The 23,646-nt window shown below is 31.1% G+C and overlaps 1 protein-coding gene across 1 annotated transcript; it reads left to right on the top strand.

The window, feature by feature from the left end:
• Positions 1-3,603: 3,603 nt before the first annotated feature.
• On the top strand, positions 3,604-21,241 carry LOC127738790 (alpha-(1,6)-fucosyltransferase-like). Its single transcript, XM_052250169.1, has 10 exons — positions 3,604-3,740; positions 6,520-6,711; positions 8,128-8,237; positions 9,051-9,210; positions 10,710-10,824; positions 11,734-11,971; positions 12,303-12,549; positions 14,196-14,372; positions 14,769-14,919; positions 15,659-21,241. Exons 2-10 carry the CDS (start codon positions 6,521-6,523, stop codon positions 15,971-15,973), a joined length of 1,704 nt encoding a protein of 567 aa, XP_052106129.1. The 5' UTR covers positions 3,604-3,740; position 6,520; the 3' UTR covers positions 15,974-21,241.
• The last annotated feature ends 2,405 nt before the right edge of the window (positions 21,242-23,646 follow it).

Below are 23,646 nucleotides of genomic sequence, written 5' to 3'. Positions count from 1 at the left end.
TGTTGGTTCCAATATGAATACCGACTGTATTTCAAACAATATAACAAAACATAGAGAAGAGGAGCACTATCGATTCAATCAAGAATGTCGACCGTCTGTCACAAAACATTACATTCGATATACCATCGTTTGTAAGGACACTTCTGTAATTCAGGTATCAGCTAGTTGATCAAAAATATTTGCAGTTGAACGCCAAGGGAATGCAAGTTCAGTTTTTCCTAACTCGATAAAATATTGTTGGCTGATTTGCATAGACTGATATAAACACAAAGCGGTTTCGTTAATAAAAAAATACCTTTTCCATTGTTTCTCAGTCTCGATATCACTATTTTGTGTGAGTTTTGAAAGAAAAACGCAATATGGACTATGGTTTTCAGTACATTTTCTATATATAACCACAAGTAAACTAATAAAATGTATTTTTAATTTTCAACGTGTGACTTACAAACCGAAAATCGAAGCATGAAGGTGGTGTTGGTTAGCGTGTTTAATAATCACAAAACAAACAAACAAACTGTGACAAGAAAAAAATACTTTTCATTCCTTGCTGTGCAAAATAATATGGATATATAGTGACTAGTGACTATGACTATTCTAGATAGTTGTGAGTGATATTGAAGTACAACACGACTTCCTTTTCCGTAATGTTGATCAATCTGATAGCACTTTCAATTTAACCAGACTCGTTCATTCGTTTGAGAGTAAGAGCTATTATTAAAATAACATTAGGAAAATCAGAAATGTAACATTAATACAATTGAATTATATACTGTTGGCGTTGAAAGTAAACTTTTTTCAAGTTTACCTGCTCGCTGTAATTTTCCTTTGATGAAAACATTTTGGGTCGGTGTATTTTGTCTTGATGACAACCTTATATCATATACAGTGTAAACGAGAATGTTCTTGTGTCCTGGGGGTCATTGTAATTTACAAAAAAAAAGCGTAGTCAACTGCCCAATTCAGAATTCCAGAGGTACAGGTAAGTCATTTCAATCCAAGTTGCAAATAGAAACAATTGTTATTGAAACACACACGCGATTAAATTTTAGTATATGCGACTTGACAACTCTGAACGCAACAGTATTTTATATATATGTCATACAATGATGCATAATATGTTTAAAGGGAAGGAGTAAACGAATAACATAAATATGCTTTGAAACCCCAATGCGCTACACAGTCTTCTTGTCCAGCTCCTTTAAGATAAACTCTTGATGTACAACAATTTTGTAACGCCATTCAGACTGAGACACATGTGTTATAACTGTTTTATAGTAGTCTCAGATTCAGATAATATATGAATTGCCGCACTGTACAGTAATATATGGGAAGGAACCACGAGGAAGGAGCATCTCATACGATCAACCTGAAATTTGCGTTATCTGCAATCTTTCGAGTTTTCGAACAGAAACAAAGAGAAAAAATAGTTCCATGTATAACCTGTAAATAGATAAAAAGTAAGTCAACAATAGTTGATCTAATTTTGAATTTGTATCAACTCCTCACACAAAAACTTGTAGAAAAACTAATATTTGTCAGACAAAAGAATTTTTGTACCTCATAAGCAATTAATCATACTAAGGGGTCAATTGGAAAATTGTTTTAAAAATTAAGTAACTAGAGAATAGCAGAGTATAATATCCAGCGAGGATGACTCATGATATCGAAGCAGAAAAATCTCAGATCTATAAAAGTCCCAGGTCGAATTTGAGTAAAAAATTCAACCTCAGGTCTTAAATGACTTGCAAGTGTACAAATTATACAACACATTTATTATTCTAACTATCCAAACGCATCCAGCACTAATATTTGATAACTCTTTGTTCATGTAATCAAAAATGTAGAAATTAATTTCCTAATGCATGTAGAGTAAGACTTTAATTATCTTCCTTGCTTTGTTTGTATATTGTACAATTGTAATTGGGATAGCGTCCAATCAAATTTAATTATAATATATACAGGTTTAACTATGCCTATCTATATTGTTTGCAGATGTCAATCTTGATTACAATGCTTGAGCAAACTGCATTTATACAAACAAAGCAAGCAAGCCAACCAAGCCTTTAAACTACAAGCATTAGGAAAATAGCTCTAATTTGAACTGTCGACACAATTCGTAATGCATTTCTGTAATTCAATGTTTTCTCGTCTCACTATTTTTAATATGTACCACCTTTGATAAGTATTTAGTATGACGATAAAATTTCACTTCTGTACTCGTAATCTGAACAACAAATTTATCAATTTTGTAAAAAAATGTTTACTTCCGTTTTTGTTTAGATGTCTTTTTGATCGAATTAAGCCATTTCAATTGATATTTTATAGTGTGTCTAATGTTGTAATGTTACACTACTGTCTCAGATTAGGGTGAAGGTTGGCGCCTGTTAAAACGTTTAAACCCGCTGCATTTTTATGCACGTGTCCTAAGCCAGGAGCCTGGTTGTCGTTTGTTTCCGTGGTTCGTAGGTGTTTCTCGTTTCTCGTTTTTTGTATAGATTAAACCGCTGGTTTTCCTGTTAGAATTGTTTTTACACTAGTCATTTTGGGGCCCTTTATAGCGTGCTGTTCGGTATGAGCCAAGGCTCCGTGTTGAAGCTCCAAGGCCGTACTTTGGCCTATAATTGACTTTGTTAACTTTTTATACATTGTGACTTGGATGGAGAGTTGTCTCATTGGCACTCATACCACAACTTCTTATTTATATTCAAACTCATAAGTCGAAAATCAACTGACAACGCTCGGTGGCAAAAAAATAAAAAGACCAATAGACAAACAATAGAACACAAAACACAACATAGAAAACTAGACTGAGAAATCGGAACCCCACCAAAAACCGGGGTGCTCTCAGTTGCTTATAAAAAAGGTAAGCAGTTCCTGCTCTAAATGAGGCACCCGTCGTGTTGTTCGTGTTAGATCATGTTAGTACAAACCCGGTACAAACTTGGACAATTGTTTTAGAATTTTTGAAATGATTTAAGATTTGCACTATTGTATTATAGATGTTTGCATTTAAATTTTCTTAATAAGGTCGGTAAAATGAAAAAAACTTGAATAACAGTACTGTAACAGTTTACAGAAATGTGAAATTTAATATAAACGACGAAAACAAAGCCTTAGAGGAGGGTCTGGATGGGGTTTACAGAATAGAGAATAATGGGTAAAAAGTGCAGAATAAAGGTAAAAAAATATAAAGGATAGAGAAAAATTGGCCAAAAAAAAAAAGATGTGCTAAAATATAAAGAATAGAGAATAATAGAGTGCTAAAATATAAAGGATAGAGAATAATGGAGTGCTAAAATATAAAGAATAGAGAATAATGGAGTGCTAAAATATAAAGAATAGAAAATAATGGAGTGCTAAAATATAAAGAATAGAGAATAATGGGCAAACAAGATAAAGAATAGACACCAAAAAAAATATACAGAATTGAAGGACCCCCATCCAGACCCTCTTATATAGAGAGTTAAACCCTTTAAGGTACATCTGAACACACTGATTAATGAAACTTTATTGTGGTCTTTAGTCGTAATATGAAGGGGGTTATATTTGCGTTTATTTAAATGGCGGTTACAGATATATTATTAACATTAAATGCAACGTTGATGGAACATTTTGTTGGCAGTTGTCTTGGGGGAATTATGCATCGTTTAACATTGTTAATGACATTTTGAACAAAATCTCTTATTTTTGTTTCAAACATAAATGTGCAGTTACCCCAAGGCCACAATTATCCGCTAAAGGTAAAATCTAAGTGCCGATTTTCATTTGTAACTTCTTTACGGCAGTGTTTCATTACTGATAATTTCAGACACATGGTCCACAGGGACTTGTATAATTGGTCAGACAAGCTATCTGCATGGTCCAGAAAAAATCGTTCAAAATCGCAAACCATTCCAACTGGACAAGTTGGTGCTTCAGACACACCAAATTTATAGACTGTTGACTGTTGTTTTCATTGTCTTAGTGTCTATCCCTGGTGACAGTGGTGTGGAATAGAGCTGGTTACTTGTAGGAATTGTCTGTATTTATATAGAATTTGCAGAGAAAATATGCATTATGGTTAGCAGATAAAAATCTTAAGATTGGGACTTTTGTCTGAAATCAGTCTAAAATGTATTGTGAAAATTCATGGATGAGGGTAGGAATGGGGTACCCCACATGTCAGACGATTGACAGTAAAATATTTGTTAAAATAATGTTAACGATAAACATTTTACTCCATTTGACAATAACAGTAGCTGCAAAATGAGATTTGACAAATGATGATTAATAATTAAGGCTCATTTGACGCTAACGGTAGCGAAAAACAGACGCTTGACATGAAAAGGCATTCCTACCCTCATGGATGGTACCAGATGGATTTGAACCCTCGATCTAGGGATCTGAAGGCAGCGCTCTAACTTATTAGCGAAAGAAGATCTTCCATAACTCAACCAGTTAGATTTCCTTTCTATCTCCAGTTGTGCAACATGTACAGCAAATGATTTAGTTGATCAGGGTTAGAGGATGCTTGTTTTATTTAAATTAAGATTACTTAAATTAGTATTTTAGTGACTAAGGCTTAATGCTTTGTGTCAGTAGTGTCTTCTGACAGAGCAGATGTTCTTGATAAGAATGATGGAAATAAGTCTGTAGCTTTGAAATGCATTGAAAAGATGACACAGAACCTCCAAAATACATGCAGAAATAGAAAGACTATTGCCAGTCTTTTCTTTTTGGATGTGTTTGCAAAAAGGAGCGAGCACAATATCAAGTACACTTCAGTTCCAGTCATGAGGAAAGATTGATTGCTTTTAGCTTACAGTTGTATTGAAATATTGTTTTCACAGTACTATTAAAAATACCTCAACAAATCTCTCAATGTTTGTGTCAATTCAAAATATGACTGTAACATACCTGCCAACTTTTCAAAATCTCCATGGGGGATTTTAAGCACAAGAGAACATAATGCTCCTCTTATATTGTCATAAGTGTTTTTAATCTACTACTATATTGTTTGAATGAATATGTATGTGCTTAAATACCCTTGTAATTCATTTGAATGCCTGTTTTGAGATGTTCAGTTTATATAATAAAGAATTTCAAAATTCAGGTCAACACCTCTCAAGGGGGATATCCTGCATAAATCGGGATAGTTGGCAGATCTGCTGTAATTAATTGTATTAAATTAATGTCTTATGTATTTGCTATTAAAACATCTCACAAGCAACTGTCAAAATGCAGGAAAGGGCTATAAATTTTTCGTAATTTTTAAGGGGGCATACCCACATACCCCCTAGCAGATTTGTGTTGCGTCTTAAAATACTGTCAAAAGGGATGCTGACTACTGATAGTATACAAAATTGAGAAACAGCTCTGGTTATACCACTTCTGGTGGACTGTTGGTCTCCAAGGGTATCCTCAGCTCAGTAGTCCCTGCTACGATGGCAATGAATTTTTAGCTTTGATACACATTGAAAAGATGAAACAGAACCTCCATAAATGAAGGCAGAATACATGAAGAATTAGAAAGACTTACCAGGCAAAGTTGACTGTTGACGAATTTTATTATTTTTTTTATGTCCCTTTCAATCAACTTTATCATGTTCAACAGGGATTTTTAGAAGGCTCTTTGAATCTCACCATACTCATGGTGGGTATTGGGTCTGTTCGCCCAAATTACATGTTCACACAGGGTCCGTTCGTCCTTATTAAAAAAAATTATTATATATTAATATGAATGGTATGTAGGTTTTTATATACCTATGCTGATATTTTATTGATTAGTATTAAAGAAAATACAAATATCTGTAAAATTCTTGAAAAAAACATGGAAATATTTTAAAATTAATTGCCTGTTTTTTTCCAGCAATGGTTAGCTTCAGTGTTATATTTGTTTGTATATAGAATTTAAAAATAAACTAGACAGCTTAGAATGAGTAAAAACAAAGCATGTAAGAATTATAAGGGAATATAATTTCACATCTTGGATCTTGTGATCTGAATAAAAAAACAATAAAAAAAAAAACCCAAAAAGTTAACTTGGTTTTTGGTTGTTTTATAAGTAATACATTTTTTTCCTGTGCACTTTAGTGCAAATCAAAGGAAAATAATTATAAGATAGCAGCTATACAACATAAGTATTCGACGAAATTTTCAACAAACACTTTAACAGATTTTAAATAATATGTTAAACCATAATACAACAAGACAATAAAATGAAAATAAGAATCAAGGTGAGCAGACCTAGTAAGAACAGGTATTTGGGCAAACGGACACAGGGCGAACAGGTATTAGGGCGAACAGGAATCAGGGCAAATTGACCACGATTCCTCATGGTGTATTTCCACTAAAGTCTAATAATTTGGCTCATACAACAAGTCCATTCATTTAGTTAACATAATTTCAATTAAATATACTGACAGGACAGATGAAATTTCAGGCCATTTTGTGAGCTCTATGATAAGAATGTATGCTAAAAAGGTGTTATAGTCTTACGTCGATGATTTCATCATATTAATGTCATATTTATGTTTACAGAATGAAGTCTTGGAAGATCATTGGTGCTTTGCTAGCATCTTGGTTGGTTATTCTAATTTATATGAGTAACTCATTTAGTTCAGACAACAATAATGCCAATGATTTGGAAAGACAGTTAAAGAGAGCACTCAGGGAGTTGGAACAATTAAAGACTCAAAACAATCAATTAAAATCAGTAGCTGAAGATTTAAGGTAGGTATATTGTAATCCCTGATTAAGTAAAGGGAGACAACTTTGGTTTGATAATGTTTATATGAAAGTCCTTCATTTTTGTATTCTTTAACTTTTTGGTCATATTATGATTATTTTTCCTATTATTCTCTATTCTTTATATTTTTCAAACCCGTTGTTCTATATCCTTTATTTTTTTACCCTATATTTCTTTTATTTTTGTGGTTGATTTTTCTATACATTTTGCCCATTATTCTCTAATCTGTAAACCCATCAAGACCCTCTTATATCATCATATACATTTTTAAAATTTTTTTTCTCTTTTGAGCTATAAACTTCATGCATTTAAAGAAACACAGTGCACAGAATAACTGTCAAACTAAAATAGCTTATTTTGAGATGTCACATAAATATTTAGTAATAATTAGTTATAAGCCACAGCTTTACCTAAAGCCATATTTGCTACAAGGTGTCTTTTACAAAGATGTTACTGTTGGTAAAATGTCTTTTAATTTGGCAATGTTATGGCTTATATCTAATCTTTCAAAAGCTAGGTTTAAAATAGTTGTAATCATACCTCCAGCCTGCTTCTCCTTTTCTAGCCTCATGTACAGGACTTTGTTGTTTCATCCAAGTCTTGATTTTAAAGATTCATTTCTTTTGGAGGAGATTTTTGTGCGATTAATATTTGACTCGTTTTATAAAAGAAAAGATATATATATGGTGTGATAACCCATGTGACTACAATCCACCAAAGAGGAAAGAACAAGGATGTTGTGATATTTTTTTTATGGGGGATGGAGAGGGCAGGAGGGTTGGAGGGGTATTTTTAAATCTGCTTTATATACTGATGAATCATAATTTTGAACAAGTATTATACTAGAGTAAGTCATGTTATGATATCATATGTTAAGTGATATATGATGTGTGTTGAGGGGACCTCTTTGCAGTCTTCACACTCAACCACAGGCCCACCAGCCCAGGCTTGTAAAAATGGTGTTTGGCCTGTAAACATCATCTCTACAGGCCGATAGAATCTAATTAGAATTTTCGTAAAATTCAGCTTTGGGTCTTTTAGATTCAAAAGTTTATCCTGAAGACTGTCTTTGTCAATGTTTGTCCAAGTTTATTCAAATTAACATATAATGGTAACTTTCTCTTCATTGTATTTTGGCATTTTCATATTTTGCAGGTGCTGAATCTTCAAAAATTTCTTTGCTTGTATGTTAAATTAATAACTGTGATTAACAGGAATTTGGATTGGAATATTGCAATAAATTCACTATTGAAATATTTGGCAGTATAAGTACCCAGAAAACATAGGATTTATATTAAGGGAATTTTATTTTGTTGAAAAGACCTGCACAATGCAGTTTAAATCTCATATATCTGTACACATTCTTTGGCTTATTCTAAATCTTTCTGATTTGTTTTCAGAAAGGTGAAATTAAAGTCTGGTGGAAGCAGTCAGCTTAAAGAAATAGAGGATAGATTTAATAAAATAGACAATGAAAACTCCAAGGCTGAAGTCAAAGATACATGTCGAGGTATGCTTACATAATTGTAACTTCACTTTTGCCAACAAATCTTTTTTTTTGCAGCATTTTTTGTTTGAATGATATTTTAGCTAATGATGATTTCAGATGATTTTGTCTTGCTTTAGCTTTATAAAATAAATATAAAATATATGCTTACTTACTTCAGCTTGAAAGGTTCTTGCCACTAATAATATATTAGTAATCATCGTCCCATGATTTTTATTTATAATTTCACAGAAAAAAAAATCGCATTGTAAAAATTTAAGTCTGTTCAATAAATACATATTTGGAACCCAGGGAAGCCACTTCCAAATCTCAACTATGGGTGGGTGTAATTGTGCAGTGAAAGTGTAAGTGGAGTTATTACCCCATTTCAAAATTGGTTTCCAGGGATCTCGGTGGGGGTGGGGGGTCGTAAGTAATTGAAATACTGTATCACTAGCCTGTCGAGTTTTAATCCCGCAAGTGGCAGGTGCACTTGATTCCAATCTGCTAGGATTGTCAGTTTTTCTTACTGATGGCAGGTGGTTCTCTCCTGGCATTCCGGCTTCCTTCACTAATAAATACTGACTGCCACGAAATAGCACAATATTGCTGAAAGTGGGGTTAAACACCAATCAATCAATCTAAAAGATTTCCTGGGTTCCATGTTTGTAGAAAGAACAGACCTGCATTTATTGAATTAACTCTCATTGATTAAATTTTATTGCCATAATTTGCTGCTGAATTTGACACATTAAAATTTACATTTTGTACATTTTATTGATTCTTTACTGACACAAGAAATTTAAAATTTATATTTCACAAATGAATGCTTTGTAGCTGGTGTTTACTCCTTGGCACATGAACTACAACAGAGGAAGGTTGACAGAGATATTACTGAGTTCTGGTTCTATATGAATACTAAACTTGAAAGATTAAAAACTAATGGAAATCATGAAGTAGCTGGAGATATCCTAAAACGTGCTCAAGATTATCAAAGGTACTTGAAATAATTTTCAGTCAGGTCCTTTATTTGTTATTGAAAAAATCAGTAGTATTTGTATCATCAAATGTGATTACGATCTTCTTGATTAGCAACAAGCCCGTCAGCCCAGGCCAGTGAAATTGTTGTTAGACTATGAAAATTTTCCTGAAAAGAGGCCTCACAGCCCATATAAATTTGAAGAAATTTATATGAAAGACTGATTTTAGGGCTAGTAAGTAAAAAAAATTGTCCTCGAAAACTGATTTAAATGTTTTGGCTTTCAGAAAATTTTGAAATATGATATTTAATCACACTTTACTTAGAAACTGTTAATCCTATTTCAAACTGAAGCTATATATTATATTGGGCTGTAGACAAAAAGACTGGTTATTCTTTTTATGGTTACATCTTTAAAACTATTCAGAAGAAATTATTTTTGGCTATACATTAGTATTAGAATGTTAACCACCATCACAACATCATAACTCTTTTAAGTGCCTTGTATTGAATATATTTGGTCAGGAGGTGACATCGCTCAGGGCTATTCCATTAAAATGTATGTGGGAGGGTAGAAAGGGAAGTTTAATTATTGAATGTGGGTCATGGGTCTTTTTTCAATATGCATCTATTACCATTATGCAAAATTATCTAAAAAATGGTTCTTGGTTGTAGAGATATTTTGAAAGACCCTTCCTACCCTCCCACATACATTTTAATGGAATAGCCCTCAACTAATTGAATTGTCTGAAATCCAAAGAATGAACTGAAGGATATAAAAATATATGATACATTCTCCAAAAAATGCTCAAATATTCAACTATACCAATCAGTTTTATTCCTGGTATGTATTCTAAGATTTCTTGATGAAATAGATGATTAGGTATCCCTTACTATTTGTTCATAGGTAGAAATCAACATGTGCATCAATGCAATCTTTACTAATGCATAAGTTGTCTCCCTTTGTACTACTTTTTTCAGTAGCTTCTTTAAAATTTATGATTTCTATGAACAGAAAAAAACAACTCCATGATAGCCTGCTAGACTCAAGTGTGAGAGGTTGTCAGTTTGGTCACTGTGTAGGTTAAAAATCTTGTTTAATTCAATCATACTACAAATGTATATATTTGGCTTTTGGTACTTTTCTGCTTAGAGTATGGCTGGACTGTTTAGTTTTGTTCAGTCTACTTTTCAGTGTATTGTTTGTGAATTTTTTTTCTTTGCAATAGATTTCTTCTTGGTGCAGTCTGTTATTATTCCTGCCTTTCATTTTTATACGATACCTTGGTTTTTCTTACTTTTTTTCTGTGGAATGTTACTGTGTGTCCTACATTGTTGAAATATCTTACTTAATATGTGATTGTAAAACAAATCCAGGTACAAATTATGTATATTCATATGACAAAAACATCTCATTGTCATGATTTATGAATAAGCATTTTCAATGCTGCTGTAAATTATACATAAATCAAACTATCAAAATATCCCAAATAAATTAATGTATTATTTGTTGTCAGAACATTAAGAAATGATATGCAGTCATTGTATGATACTGATGAAATGGACAAATGGAGAGAGAAAGAAGGAAAAGAGCTAGGAGAATTAGTACAGAAAAGGCTTCACTATATTCAGGTACTTGATGTATGGATTATAAAGTACTAAAGGAAATTGAGTAATAATAATCTTCAAGAGCTGTTCTCAGTTTTATCAGAATTTAGAATTATTTGAACAGGGCCTAGGAATAGGTCTTTTGTTTCATGCAGAGTATAAATCAAATTTTACACCCCAGGCAATTTATTTTTATTCTATTTGTATTGGAAATGCTCTAAACTATTCAGAAAATAATTTTGATGCAACTGGTGGATTTTAGACTTGAAGCACAAAACACAAAAAGTTATGTACTCTTTCCAATGTTTTAATGAAATTCTACAGAAACTCATCATTAGCATGACAGATAAGGATTTAAATAGTCAGTTACTGTATATATTACAAATGATCTTTATACTTATAGTCAATATAACTTGACTGATCAAATAACAAAAGTTGAATTGTGAAGATACATACATGTATAGACTGTAAAACAAGTTATTTTTGCTGATACATTTTACAACTTACTGGCTGTTTATTTTTTTACAGTTTTCTAACTTTGTTTATGTATTCATATAAGACTGACATATGTATTCGTTTTGTTTATATAGCCATTTTTTGTGTGAAGTTTTCACATTGATTTTTAGCCTCATAAAGACATGATATATAGAACTTATTAAGAATAGTTTTTACAATTGCAATTTTCCTTAATTTGTCTTTAATTAATATTTTCATTAAAATTACAAACATATATGATTTTTCCTGTAGAGACTAGTGGATACTTGCAAGAGAATGAATTGCAAACCATAGTTGGATACACATTGATAAAAAGAAATAGGAATGATTGTCTAGTTCCATTGTGTTTAGATGCAGACATTTTAAATAATATAAAATAGGAAACGCTATATCTATTTATAGTTACTTAAATTATCTTTTATTTGTTGATTCATTCAGAACCCAAAAGACTGTAGTAAGGCAAAGAAAATTGTGTGCAATCTCAGTAAGGGGTGTGGTTATGGCTGTCAGTTACATCATGTGGCATACTGTCTCATCACTGCATATGCTTTAGAGAGAACATTGGTATTGGAGTCCAAAGGTTGGAGATATGCTGCAGCAGGATGGGAGTCTGTCTTTCTACCATTGAGTAACAATTGTATTGACAGACAGGGCCAAGGAGCTAGGCATTGGTCAGGTATAATTAATATGCAATCCCATCTATGACATTGATAAGGTAGAGACATATCTAAATGAAAAAAGCAAATGTTGGGGGTACTTACACTAGCCTAATAAACTACATTTATTAACAGACAATAAAAAAAAGCCAAAAAAGCTAACATCTATGTCATTTGGTCTCTGGTGAATAATTATCTCATTGGCAATCATATCACATCTCCTTATTTTATTATGGATATTGTAAATGCCCTATATCAATAGAATATTGAAACTTATGATCAATATTCGTTTTTATTTGTTATAAAAGTTTATAAAAGAAGAATTTACTTTATATATTATTGATTTTTTAGATCCAAGAAATTTAGTGAATGAGATGGCAATAGAGATGCCAATTATTGACAGTTTACATCCACGTCCTGATTTCCTGCCTTTAGCTGTTCCTGAGGACCTGGCACCTCGTCTTACCAAATTACATGGGAATCCATCTGTATGGTGGATTGGTCAGATAGTTAAATATCTGACACGTCCACAACCACATCTACAAAAAGATATAGCATCAGTTAATCAAAGATTGAAATTTTCTGGTCCAATTGTAGGGTACGTACCATATGAATTAGATTAGAGGCCTCAGTAGTTACGCGGTCTAAATAATTCTTCTACTGTATCACTTGCCTGTCAAAACTGAGGTTGTGAGTTCGAACCCAACAAGTGGCATATGCTTTAGACTCCAATCTTAGTTGACAAGGATTGTCTGTTTTCCTGCCGAAGGTCATAGTTCTCTCAAGGCCTTCGTCTTCCTCCGCCAATAAAAACTGACCGCCACTATATTGCCAATGGAGCTGAAAGTGGCGTTAAACACCATCAATATGATTAAACAAGGTGTAGAGTATATATCAATGAGACAAAAACTGAACAACATAGGTTCTTATCATGTATTTATTTTTAGTTTTAGAGGATTTTAGATATTAAAAAGAACCAAAATGAATGATATAGCACTTGACATACTAAACTTATATAATCCAATTCTGTTTTGATTGATTGTTGTCTGCTTAATGTCTGGTTGCAAATATTACTTGCATATTCAGGATGATTTTGAAATGGGAAAGAATGTTACATCAGTTTCTGTTTTGGGTGAATGATGAACTTTAAATAGTTAAGTTATACGTGAAGGTAGAAGTTTTTCATTTTCCAGTAACTAAAAGAAAGAGTATGTTTTTTAAAAATGTACAAATTAGTACATATCATTATTGAAATCCAAAAAGGTTTATCTGTAAACTTTACTAAAAAATTAAACTCCGTTTGGTGAACCAACGCCTGTGTGAATCATTTCGATAGAGTCCCTGAAGTGGATACCTTGGTATGCAGGGTTGTCAAATTATGCAAATGAATGCAACATTTAAATAATACTTAAAATTGACAACAACACTTCAAATGGTCTGCAATTTTATTTGCAATGGTCTACATGTTTCATCAGGACAATTTTCATACAGAAATTAATTACTGAAGTACTCAAAGTGGTACATTGAATTTGACGTTGTCAAGGTGAGAGAAACAATGAAAAGTGAAAGTAGCAATAAAGAGTTATAAATAGATAAGATAAATATAGAAAAATAAAGTTTGTTTACCATGTAACTTGAGTTTGTTTTACTTTTATATGATACATGACATTGTTCTAAAGGCTTAGTATCTAAATGGACGAACTTCCCATGGTTCCTACCACTTCGCAAGGCTTCTCTTCCAACCTGACCATTGCTGGATGTTACTACTTCCTGGCGCGTCGGCAATAATGGGAAGATTTTGGTCGCCGCTAATGGAAAATAAGATTGTCAAAAATTGTTCCTTTGTTAATTATTTGGTATATATATAATTTTTTGATCGTCTGCTGTAGTTGGTCTGTTTATTGGCATGGTTGTAAATTTATAGTTCATTTATGTTCGGCACCCACGTGGTATGTGGTACGTTTCTTCTGCTATCATTTATAGATGTACATGTATGTAAGGTGGTATCGGAAATCTTGGTCATCTTGGTTCAGTTGTTGTTTTGTTGCACGTATGGAATATTCCTTGGTCCATGTATACACTGGTGGCCTGTAGATCGGCGCTTGTAGCAAGGAGGTTCCTTTCAGATGCAGGGGTTTCCGAAAGAAAATGCCTTGCTACAAGTTGTTGTCAATTTTGAGTATTAGTTACTAAAAAATGTGTAAAAACTAATACATTTGCATTTTTCGATCTTTGTCTTTACAGAGTACATGTAAGAAGAACAGATAAGGTGGGAACTGAGGCAGCCTTTCATGGTATTGATGAGTATATGAAACATGTAGAAGAGTACTTTGATTTATTAGAGACCAGACAGACAGTAGAAAAACGGAAAATATTTTTAGCTTCAGATGATCCATCAGTGGCTACTGAAGCTAGACAAAAGTAAGATTTATTCAACTGAGTGAAAATTGGCAATGTTATAATAAGAGCTTATCCCGATTTTGATATATTTGTGCATCGTTAGACGCTTTTTTTGAAGATTCTTTAAAAACTGTTTGTGACTACATTGATGATACTATTGCAGTTTATTCATTTAATTATGTGGCCAATTATATGAAATCTTTAGATTTTGTTAATACAGTTGTGAAGAATTTATATTTATTTGTTAAGCAGAACCACTGCTGCTTAGGATACATGGTTGCAAGAGAAATGAAAAATTATGGTTTAATCTGAAATTTTGAAAATTTTACTTAAAAAAATGAGTTTCATAAAAAAGGTAATATTTTATATCAAATTATGTAGACATATCACCAATACCATGACATATTCTATTTATAGATATCCTCACTATGAGATAATAAATGATCCAGACATTACCCAATCAGCAGGACTCAACAAACGTTATACTGATGAATCATTACGAGGAATCATTTTAGACATCCATTTCTTATCACTGTGTGATTACTTAGTCTGTACCTTCTCATCACAGGTAATCGAATTTTGTCATAGAATAAGAATTTGCTAAAGATTTTAGAGTACATTACAATTACCAGGTGTGTATTAGACCAACAGTTTTGGAAGCAAAATACCCCAAAAAAATATTTGTGAGCATCAGACCCAAAGGTTCTTAACTGAACAGCCAAAAACATAAATGTTGATTAAGGATATTTAAGATATTTATGTCAATGAGACAGTGACCCAATAACAAAAAAAATTAACAAACACAAAAGACATCTAGAGGTCAAAACATGGTCCTTAAAAATATACAAATGACTAGACATTATGTCAAGCTCTAAATTGCCTGAATTTTAGAATTTGTATGCTACTTGATATGCAAGCAGCAAGCAATACACTGCAGCTTTTGAGAATGTGCCTTTCTCCACCTGTCAACAGTGGGCATCTCACCAATGTTCTGTAAAAATTTTGATGGCAAATGTGCTTTTACTATATAATAACTTGTTTTTCAGTCTTTTGATTATACAAAACATATGAAACAGCATGACCTCTTTATTTTATTAACTAGAAGTTTTGCTGATTCCATACATACTCACATTGTAGCAAGGTCTAAAAAGCAAATCATAGTCCCTTTGATTCTGAAATGGCAAACTGGAAACATCTTTTAAGTTTTTATCGCAGTATATGCATTAGAGGTAGAAATATAAAAAAAAAAAAACAATATGAGAAAATCAACAATTTAATTCTTGTAATGTTTGTATTTTTTTTTTTAGGTTTGTCGTGTTGCGTATGAAATGATGCAGACAATGTATGGTGACGCCTCACCAAAATTTAAATCGTTAGACGATATATTTTACTTTGGTGGACAAAATGCCCACAATGAGGAGGTTGTAGAGAGACATGTAGCACAAAGTAATATGGAAATAGATCTAGAACCTGGTGATTTGATTGGAATAGCAGGGAATCATTGGGATGGTTTTTCTAAAGGTTTAAATAGACGGACAGGAAAAACAGGATTGTATCCTTCTTATAAAACAAAAGATCATGTGACAACTTCTAAAATGCCATTGTATCATCAGGTTAGATAACACCAAACTGTATAGTTATAGCTGAAGTTAATATTGGGCCAGGTGCTATCGTGTTATTAAATAATTTCCATACATATTAATTTATTTTTTAGTCAGTTCATTGTTATTGTTAACAAATTTTATGTATTTTGCAAGTTTTAATTTTAATAGCAATTGCTATTTTTAAACTACCACAATTTTATTCCAGATTGCATCCCTAGAATTAGTCCCCCCTTTTTTTAATTGAGTCTATTTAATAGGTAATGATCAGACAGAATGACCTTTGTTTTGCTTTTATAATTAGATCAACATCATTATTTTTAAAAACACTTGTATTTAATCCATAACTTTTTCTTTGTAACTGGTATTTTCAGTTTACTTAATCAAGTTGAAAAATAGTTTAGTTGTACTCTCAGGTGAAACAGCGTGTTTCTTAAAACAGATACCCAAGATGATTTTTTTTTTTGTATTATCAGGAAGGAATATTAACAATAGTTTTATTCATGTATAGAAATGACAAAGTTAAGATCACAGTTAATTATATTCATTATTAACAAACAGCATTGGACTTTATCAGCATTTTATCTGCTTCATGTCTAATCAAGATTACGTGCAAGGCTTTAGATATTTAGAGAACTTGAAATCATTTTCTGTGATTTTTCTGTGTGTTGTAATTTATATATTGTTATATGATTCTGTCATCTCTAGTGGGATGTTTAATGTGATATGATATACTGTAGATTCAGAAATTATTGCGTGCATTTATATATACTATTGTTGATAAATGGACACATATTCAAAATAATTGTGATTTCTGGAAATGCTATCAAAATTTGAAATGCAAGTTTTCATTACTGCAACATCCTATCTTGTCTCAATTTTTGCCATAATAAAAAAAATCGCAAATATCTCTGAATTTACAGTATCTTTAATGAGTTTTAAGTTTTTATTGTGTCTGAATATGTCTTCTGCGAAAAGGAAAGTTCAATATTAGAAAGCTTAAAAATAACTTCCACTTTTTTTTAATAAATGATCAATGAGATCTACGATTTTGATTGTGATATTAATCCACATATGAATGTTAAGTCTCCCTTTCAAACTATTGTCCTACTGGAGGTCTGTGGTTTTCTCCAGGCACCCTGGCTTCCACCACCAATAAAAACTGACCACCACGAAATAGCACAATAGTGCTGAAATTGGCATTAAACACCAATCAATCAAACTATTGTTTTAAGGCAAAGTATACCAAATTCGGCATTATTTAGGATTTTCATAAAATTTTGTTAGCATTAAGATCTTGTTGAACTGCACCTAAATATTGAAAATATATATATTGGTACCCCCACGGGTAGTATTTATGCTTCATCTTAAATTATCAATGATCATTATATGCAGGTCAAATTCAATGTTTGCTATGGCGCTTTCTACTCTTCAGTAGTTAAGTTGAAATTAAAAACAAAATAAAAAATTATATGGTATTAAGATGATATTTTCCCCTTTTTTTTATGATTTTCCTTATTATTTTGGGCAGTTGATAATTTTAGGAAATATGTAGACGTGTAAAAGATCAGTTTCGGTATAGCCAGCCACAAAATTTGGAGATCTAAAATAAAATTTCATGTATATTCAACTTCTTTGATCATTATATTATTATATACCTGATTTTTTTCTGGTATTTGTATCAATTCAACCTATCCAGATGGTTACCGGTAAAGTAAATATTAAAATTTTTATCAATATCAAACTAGCAATTAGGGCAACAAAAATATATGCTATTTCCTGCTTCTTGGTAGAAAAAATAGGGTGAAAATAAGTAGGTAAAAGAATTTATTTTAAAAATATTTCACCAAGATTATACAGGGAAAGGTCCTGGATTTTATCAGCGCTTAACCAAAAATGTCCGTTAAATGTTTTAGGTTAGGCATTCAAATTTAGGGTAAGTAGTGAGGCAAGAAACCAGTACTATGTTCTTTTTTGTAAACGATAAAAAGAGATCAAGTTGCAGTCCGGTTTTTAGATTTTTTCAGAGGTAACAATATTTGTGGCTCTGTCATTGTCAAATTCAACCTGCGACCTTGCAACCTGATGTCTCGCTTAAAAGGACCTGTGACCTTACTGTTTTATTTAAATGTTTTATTTGCTTAAAAGTGATATGGAGACATCTTCAAATGTGACCTTGTGACCCTTACTGGAGCCACATATTTGAACATGTGATAATCAGATTAGATCAGTTCAATTGCAAGAAAACATATCTTTACCAGGAAGATTTTTGTCATTATCTTTTCTATTTACACTTTGTCAAAAATTGAATAATGCTGAAGTGATATGATACGAAATAACTCTACTGGCCAATTTGTTTTTTCTTCTTCACCAATACGTATATAGTTATCCATGGGAATGAGTTATTCACTTTATAATTCATATTGAATACATTCCATATTTCATTTTTAAGTTCATGATATATTGCTCACCATTGTTTTCTGTAACCTTGGTTACAAATTGTCACATGCTACAAATATTTGGAGAATTGAAATACATAATGTTTTGCAATACATTGTTTCATTCAAATTAATAAAAGCTTTAATCTGTATCAATTTAAAATCATTTACAGTAGGTTTATTGTTATGGGTGTAAGATATTTATGCTTTTTTGAAAGGGGAACTGGATAATTGCAGTTCATTTAGAATAGTAAAATGTATTTATGTATAGATTTTTAAGGTCAGAAACACAGAATGTCTGTTTACATTAAATGTATGTGTCACATATAAATGCCAACTTAACTTTTATAATTTATATCAATGAAAGTTAACTGCATGCAAGACTTAATTCGTTTATTTTTTCACATTCACAAATAATCTTACAATACATATGAAGGAAAGATGTTAATTTCATGCATCCTGTTGATATGTTAAACTTTCTAATAGTAAATGGTTGTTAATGTAAATGGTCAGAGGTATTTCTTTTTTATAATATAAAGACAGATTTATTTTTTTTGCTTTTTTTTTGTACTATCATTTTATCACAAATAAACATTTTATCACAAATATTAATCTGTCACAATTTTTATTTATTAAAGCTACCATCTTTCTCGTAATATAAGGCCATGTTGTAATCAGTTTTCCACATTAGGAGAAAATTGTAATGTGGTTCATTTTGTGGAGTTTAAATATCACAATTTTTTAGGCCACTCCAGTTTGTGAGGTTTAATTTCATATTTTTCTTGTCTCTAATTCACAATTTTCTTTAAAAATTATATTTATGGGAGAAGTAATTTTTGTGAATTTACATTAATCGCAAAATTTGTGTCGAAAATAAACTGCTTTGGAAAATTTCCCACTTTACAGCATTGAAATAAATATTAATCAGTGACATGTTTTGTTCAGGTGATATGACCTAAGATTTAACTATATTTCATTGGGAAAAAAATTATATTCAACATCCTATATTTTTAAACGCTTTATATAAAATTCATATAGAGTGAACCTCTTGCAATAGAATTTATTAACACTCCTATGATTTCAGTTGTAAAACCTCTGATTGTTATAGTACTACTTTTGTGAAAGATTTGAGTTTATGGCTACATTTCAAAAACAAACTAATTTGTTGAGGTGCTAATGTCAAATACACAGGGAAGGGGGGAGATGTTGAAAAACATTCATTTTTCCATCAGTGCTAAAAATGTGTTATGAGTGTAATGCTGTATATTTTTATGAAAGATTGTTTTAACTGTTCAATAATTAATAGTGTCATTTTTAAAAGGTAGATACTTTTATTATTATAAAACATATTTATACCGCTTTAAAATGTTTTAAAAGAGATATTTTAATTTATTTTACATACTAGATTTTTAAAAAGATGTTATCAAAAAGGTTTTGTGTGAAGTGTGATAGATTGAAAGATTTGTATATATTATATCTGCTTAAAGGCGCAAAATTTATTTACACAATTTCTTCACAATTACAAAGAGACTATGTTATTAAAAATGATATTAATATATACTGTTTATTGTAACTATGTGTACAAATAAGAGTAATGTGGTATGAAAAAAAGAAGAAACTTAAAAATAAATATAATGCCATTAAAAAAAGAATAGGCAAGTCTGCCAAAAGTCCATGCTTTAATATATATTTTAAATGGGAAGCTGGGTATATAGTTACTGTTTGCTTTGTAATATAAAAATACACAGGGTTATAACTCTATCAATTACCATCCCGTCGACAATTTTCAAATTTATATTTGTCAATAATTTCTTAAGGTACCCGGTATATGCTTACAAGCTTTGAATTAAGTTTTATAAAAAGCAAAAAAAGATTAGAGAAAATTGTGAAGTGGTAATAGAAATACTTTGTTATGACATATTTCAGATGATTTAAATAATTTCATCACAATAATAAAATATTTTGACAAATGTATATTCTAATCTGTCCCCTTTTTTCATCAAACTGAAAGCATTGCATGTATTTTAAGCTTTCATTTTAATGTTTAAATTGGTGCATTGAACTTTACATCAATATTGTTGATTTGAAAAAAAATATTTATGAGGGGTAACTTTCTCACATTTAAAATGATTGCGAAAATAACCAGAGCATCAAAATTTCAGAATTTACAGTATAAATATGAAGGTATATACCACTTCACAGGAGTGAAAGATTTAATATTGTGTGTTTGTGTGTGTTTTTTTGTAATGTTTTACAATTGTGGTTGTAAATATTATTTTAAGTCTATATAGCACTTTCACTGTATTTCTTTTCTGTCTTGTAAACTTTTGTAAGACCTTTATTTTTAAATTTCTGATCTCTCATCCCACCTGTGACTTTATTTTTCTCTTTTTCTTTTGCACTAAAAATTTTGTTTTTAACTGTTTTATATTTTATATGGTAAATTAAGATTTGTCAACTGAAACTTAATATGTTTATAGAATGAATAATAGTTTACTATTCTATGTGTTTAGCAATGTTGACAAGTTAGGTTAAAGCAAAAAAATCAAAACTTTGTATTATACCGGAAGTTCTAGTATTGAAATATACAAATCATTGCATTGATTTAAAAAGACATCAGAACTGATATCAGCCTTGCTCACATCAGAAGGATGTTGTTTTGTAGATACATATTACACTTGTATATTTTCAGGAGGCTAAAAAGGGATTTAATTCCTTTTCCTTTTTAAATGCTTACAATAAATCTATAATCTATAAAACTATAACTGTCAGACCAAAGACCAAACATAGGTTAACACATAAATTGTGTACTAATTATGCCTAATGATTAATTACTTGAAGATATTTATCAATGCATTGAAGACCTGTTGGTGGCCTTCTGCTGTTGTCTGTTCTGTGGTCGGGTTGTTGTCTCTTTGACACATTCCCCATTTCCATTCTCAATTTTATCTTTAATATTACAAAATGTATTCAGTCTAGGCAAAGTTTAATTAAGTATTTTTTTTTTTATTAAGTACTATTTCTCAGTACTACTAATAAGATTTTGTGTGAATTCAACTAATGTCATGTTGAAGGAATTTGGATTGTTATCTTACTTTTAGAACTTTATTTACATTTCTGTATGCCAAAAGAGAATGCCATAACGAAATATAAAACTATGTAAATATGCTTCATATAAGGACATTTTGTTAAAAAATATATCATCAACCATAATTGTAATAACATTTTGTAAAAAAAAGAATTAAATGAAATTTTCCCCTTGGAATTTTTGGGACACTTATATTCTACATCATGTTTATACAGTCACAGTTGACTTTAACTTCAGCCTTTTTGGCATCATAAATTTACCATCGTGTTTGAATAATAAATTCAAGAAAAGTTTGCTTTTATACATAAAATACAAATAGCTTTGTATGAAATATACAAAGTGTAAATTCATTATGGAGTTCAATGTTTGTTCTTTAACTTTTTACATGTTCTGGTTGACAGTTAGGTTTCATGTTATTAAAATTGAATGAATATCTGTTGCATTGGTACTGTGCAAACTTATTATATATGCCTTTAATAGATTCTTCTTCTCTTTTTAGGGAGTTATGATATTGTCCACTTCTTTCTACTTTAATTTTTGTAAACCACCTAATTTTTCGGGATTAACTAAGGGAACGACCATTTAACTTCAAAGGGGGGGAAAGGTTTTTCCTAAAAAAAATATTCTGATCCCCAATTTGATGAAAAAAAATATTAAGGTCAAGCAGATGACAAAAAAAGATATTCTGAATCCAGATTTTCCCCATACCTTATAGTGTTTTTGACTCAGACAAAAAACCATAACCCCCCCCCTCTTGAAGTTAAATGGATGCTCCCTAACACCAGAAAAATTTTCATTTTCTTATTTCATTATTTGCATAGTACCATGTATATTTAGAAATGTAAAATATTTATATGATGAAGAATTGTTGATAATTTTAGTTGTTTACTTGTTGGTGTGGAATATTACTGTGAAATCCATAAAATCATTGTAATGAGAGAGAGAAAAAATCAAATGTGATAATTAAAAAAAGTACATGTAATATTTTTTGTTCTTTTTTTACTTTCATAAATTACTTAAACAGTCCATGGCTCATTATTCAAACTTGTTGTAATAGACCCTTCATTGATTGAATTTGAGTCTATAGACAAGTTGTGTACCAAACCCAAGAATAGAATCACTACTACTGGTAGGTTTTCGCTGAGATACTTTAGTGTAGTGTTCAATCTAACAAATACAAAACCAAAAAGTAATCTTGATGTCAGTCTGCGATATTTAATGATGTTCCATATGCAATGGTCTTCAGGCATGGCTAAAAAATTTGAGGCACAAATTATTAAAGTTGCTTATGCGAGTCAAAATTTGTTCCTGAGAAAAAAGTTCCAGTGGAATAAATATCACAGGAAATATATTCTGGGAGAACTTTTTTCACAGATAATTCCTATATAATTTGTTCCATCTTTATAAAATAAGTTCCACAATTTACCTGGTGATATCAATTCTGGGTTTGTGAAATTTGTTCCTTACCTGGTGAAATAAGTTCCTGGTTTGTGAGATTTGTTCCTTACCTGGTGAAATAAGTTTCTTGTCTGTGAAATATGTTCCACTGGCTATACAAATTATCTTTTATACTGAGCATTGTCATCAGTAAGTTTAAAGTTATCATTCAAGTACATTAATATAAAAACATGTATTATATTGATAATGTAATAAATAAAAAGTGTAAACATCCAATATGGATCCTGTGGAGTATAGCAAAATTTTTTATTACATTCTCGATAAAAAATACCCAAATGTCACTAATGAGTCAGAAAAGAGAAGAATAAGAAAATTCACTCAGAAAAATTTTACTGCTAAAGATGAACATTTGTACTATGTTGAAAAGGACAAAGTGACTGATCAATTGATTAAAAGACTTGTAGTGACAAAAGACAAACTCGAAGAGTATTTTGAAAATGTGCCATGACCATAGTGGGCACCAAGGTATAAATAAAATTGTGAACAAGATAACAGAAAAATACTATTGGAAAGGCATTGTGTTTGATACTAAGAGATATGTTCAACAATGTGGAATTTGCCAAAAACAAAAAAAGAAGGCTAAAACCGCAATCCCAGAGCTAACACCTGTCCCTGTTGGTAAGCGAGTTTTGGGGAAGATAGGAATAGATCTGATAGGACCTTTCCTGACTCAACAGAAGCAACCCATTATCTTTCTGGAACTCAGTGGC

The sequence above is a fragment of the Mytilus californianus genome, unplaced genomic scaffold, assembly GCF_021869535.1.
Source record: "Mytilus californianus isolate M0D057914Y unplaced genomic scaffold, xbMytCali1.0.p SCAF_4, whole genome shotgun sequence".
NCBI lineage: Eukaryota > Metazoa > Mollusca > Bivalvia > Mytilida > Mytilidae > Mytilus > Mytilus californianus.
This window is presented reverse-complemented; position numbering and strand designations above follow the sequence as displayed.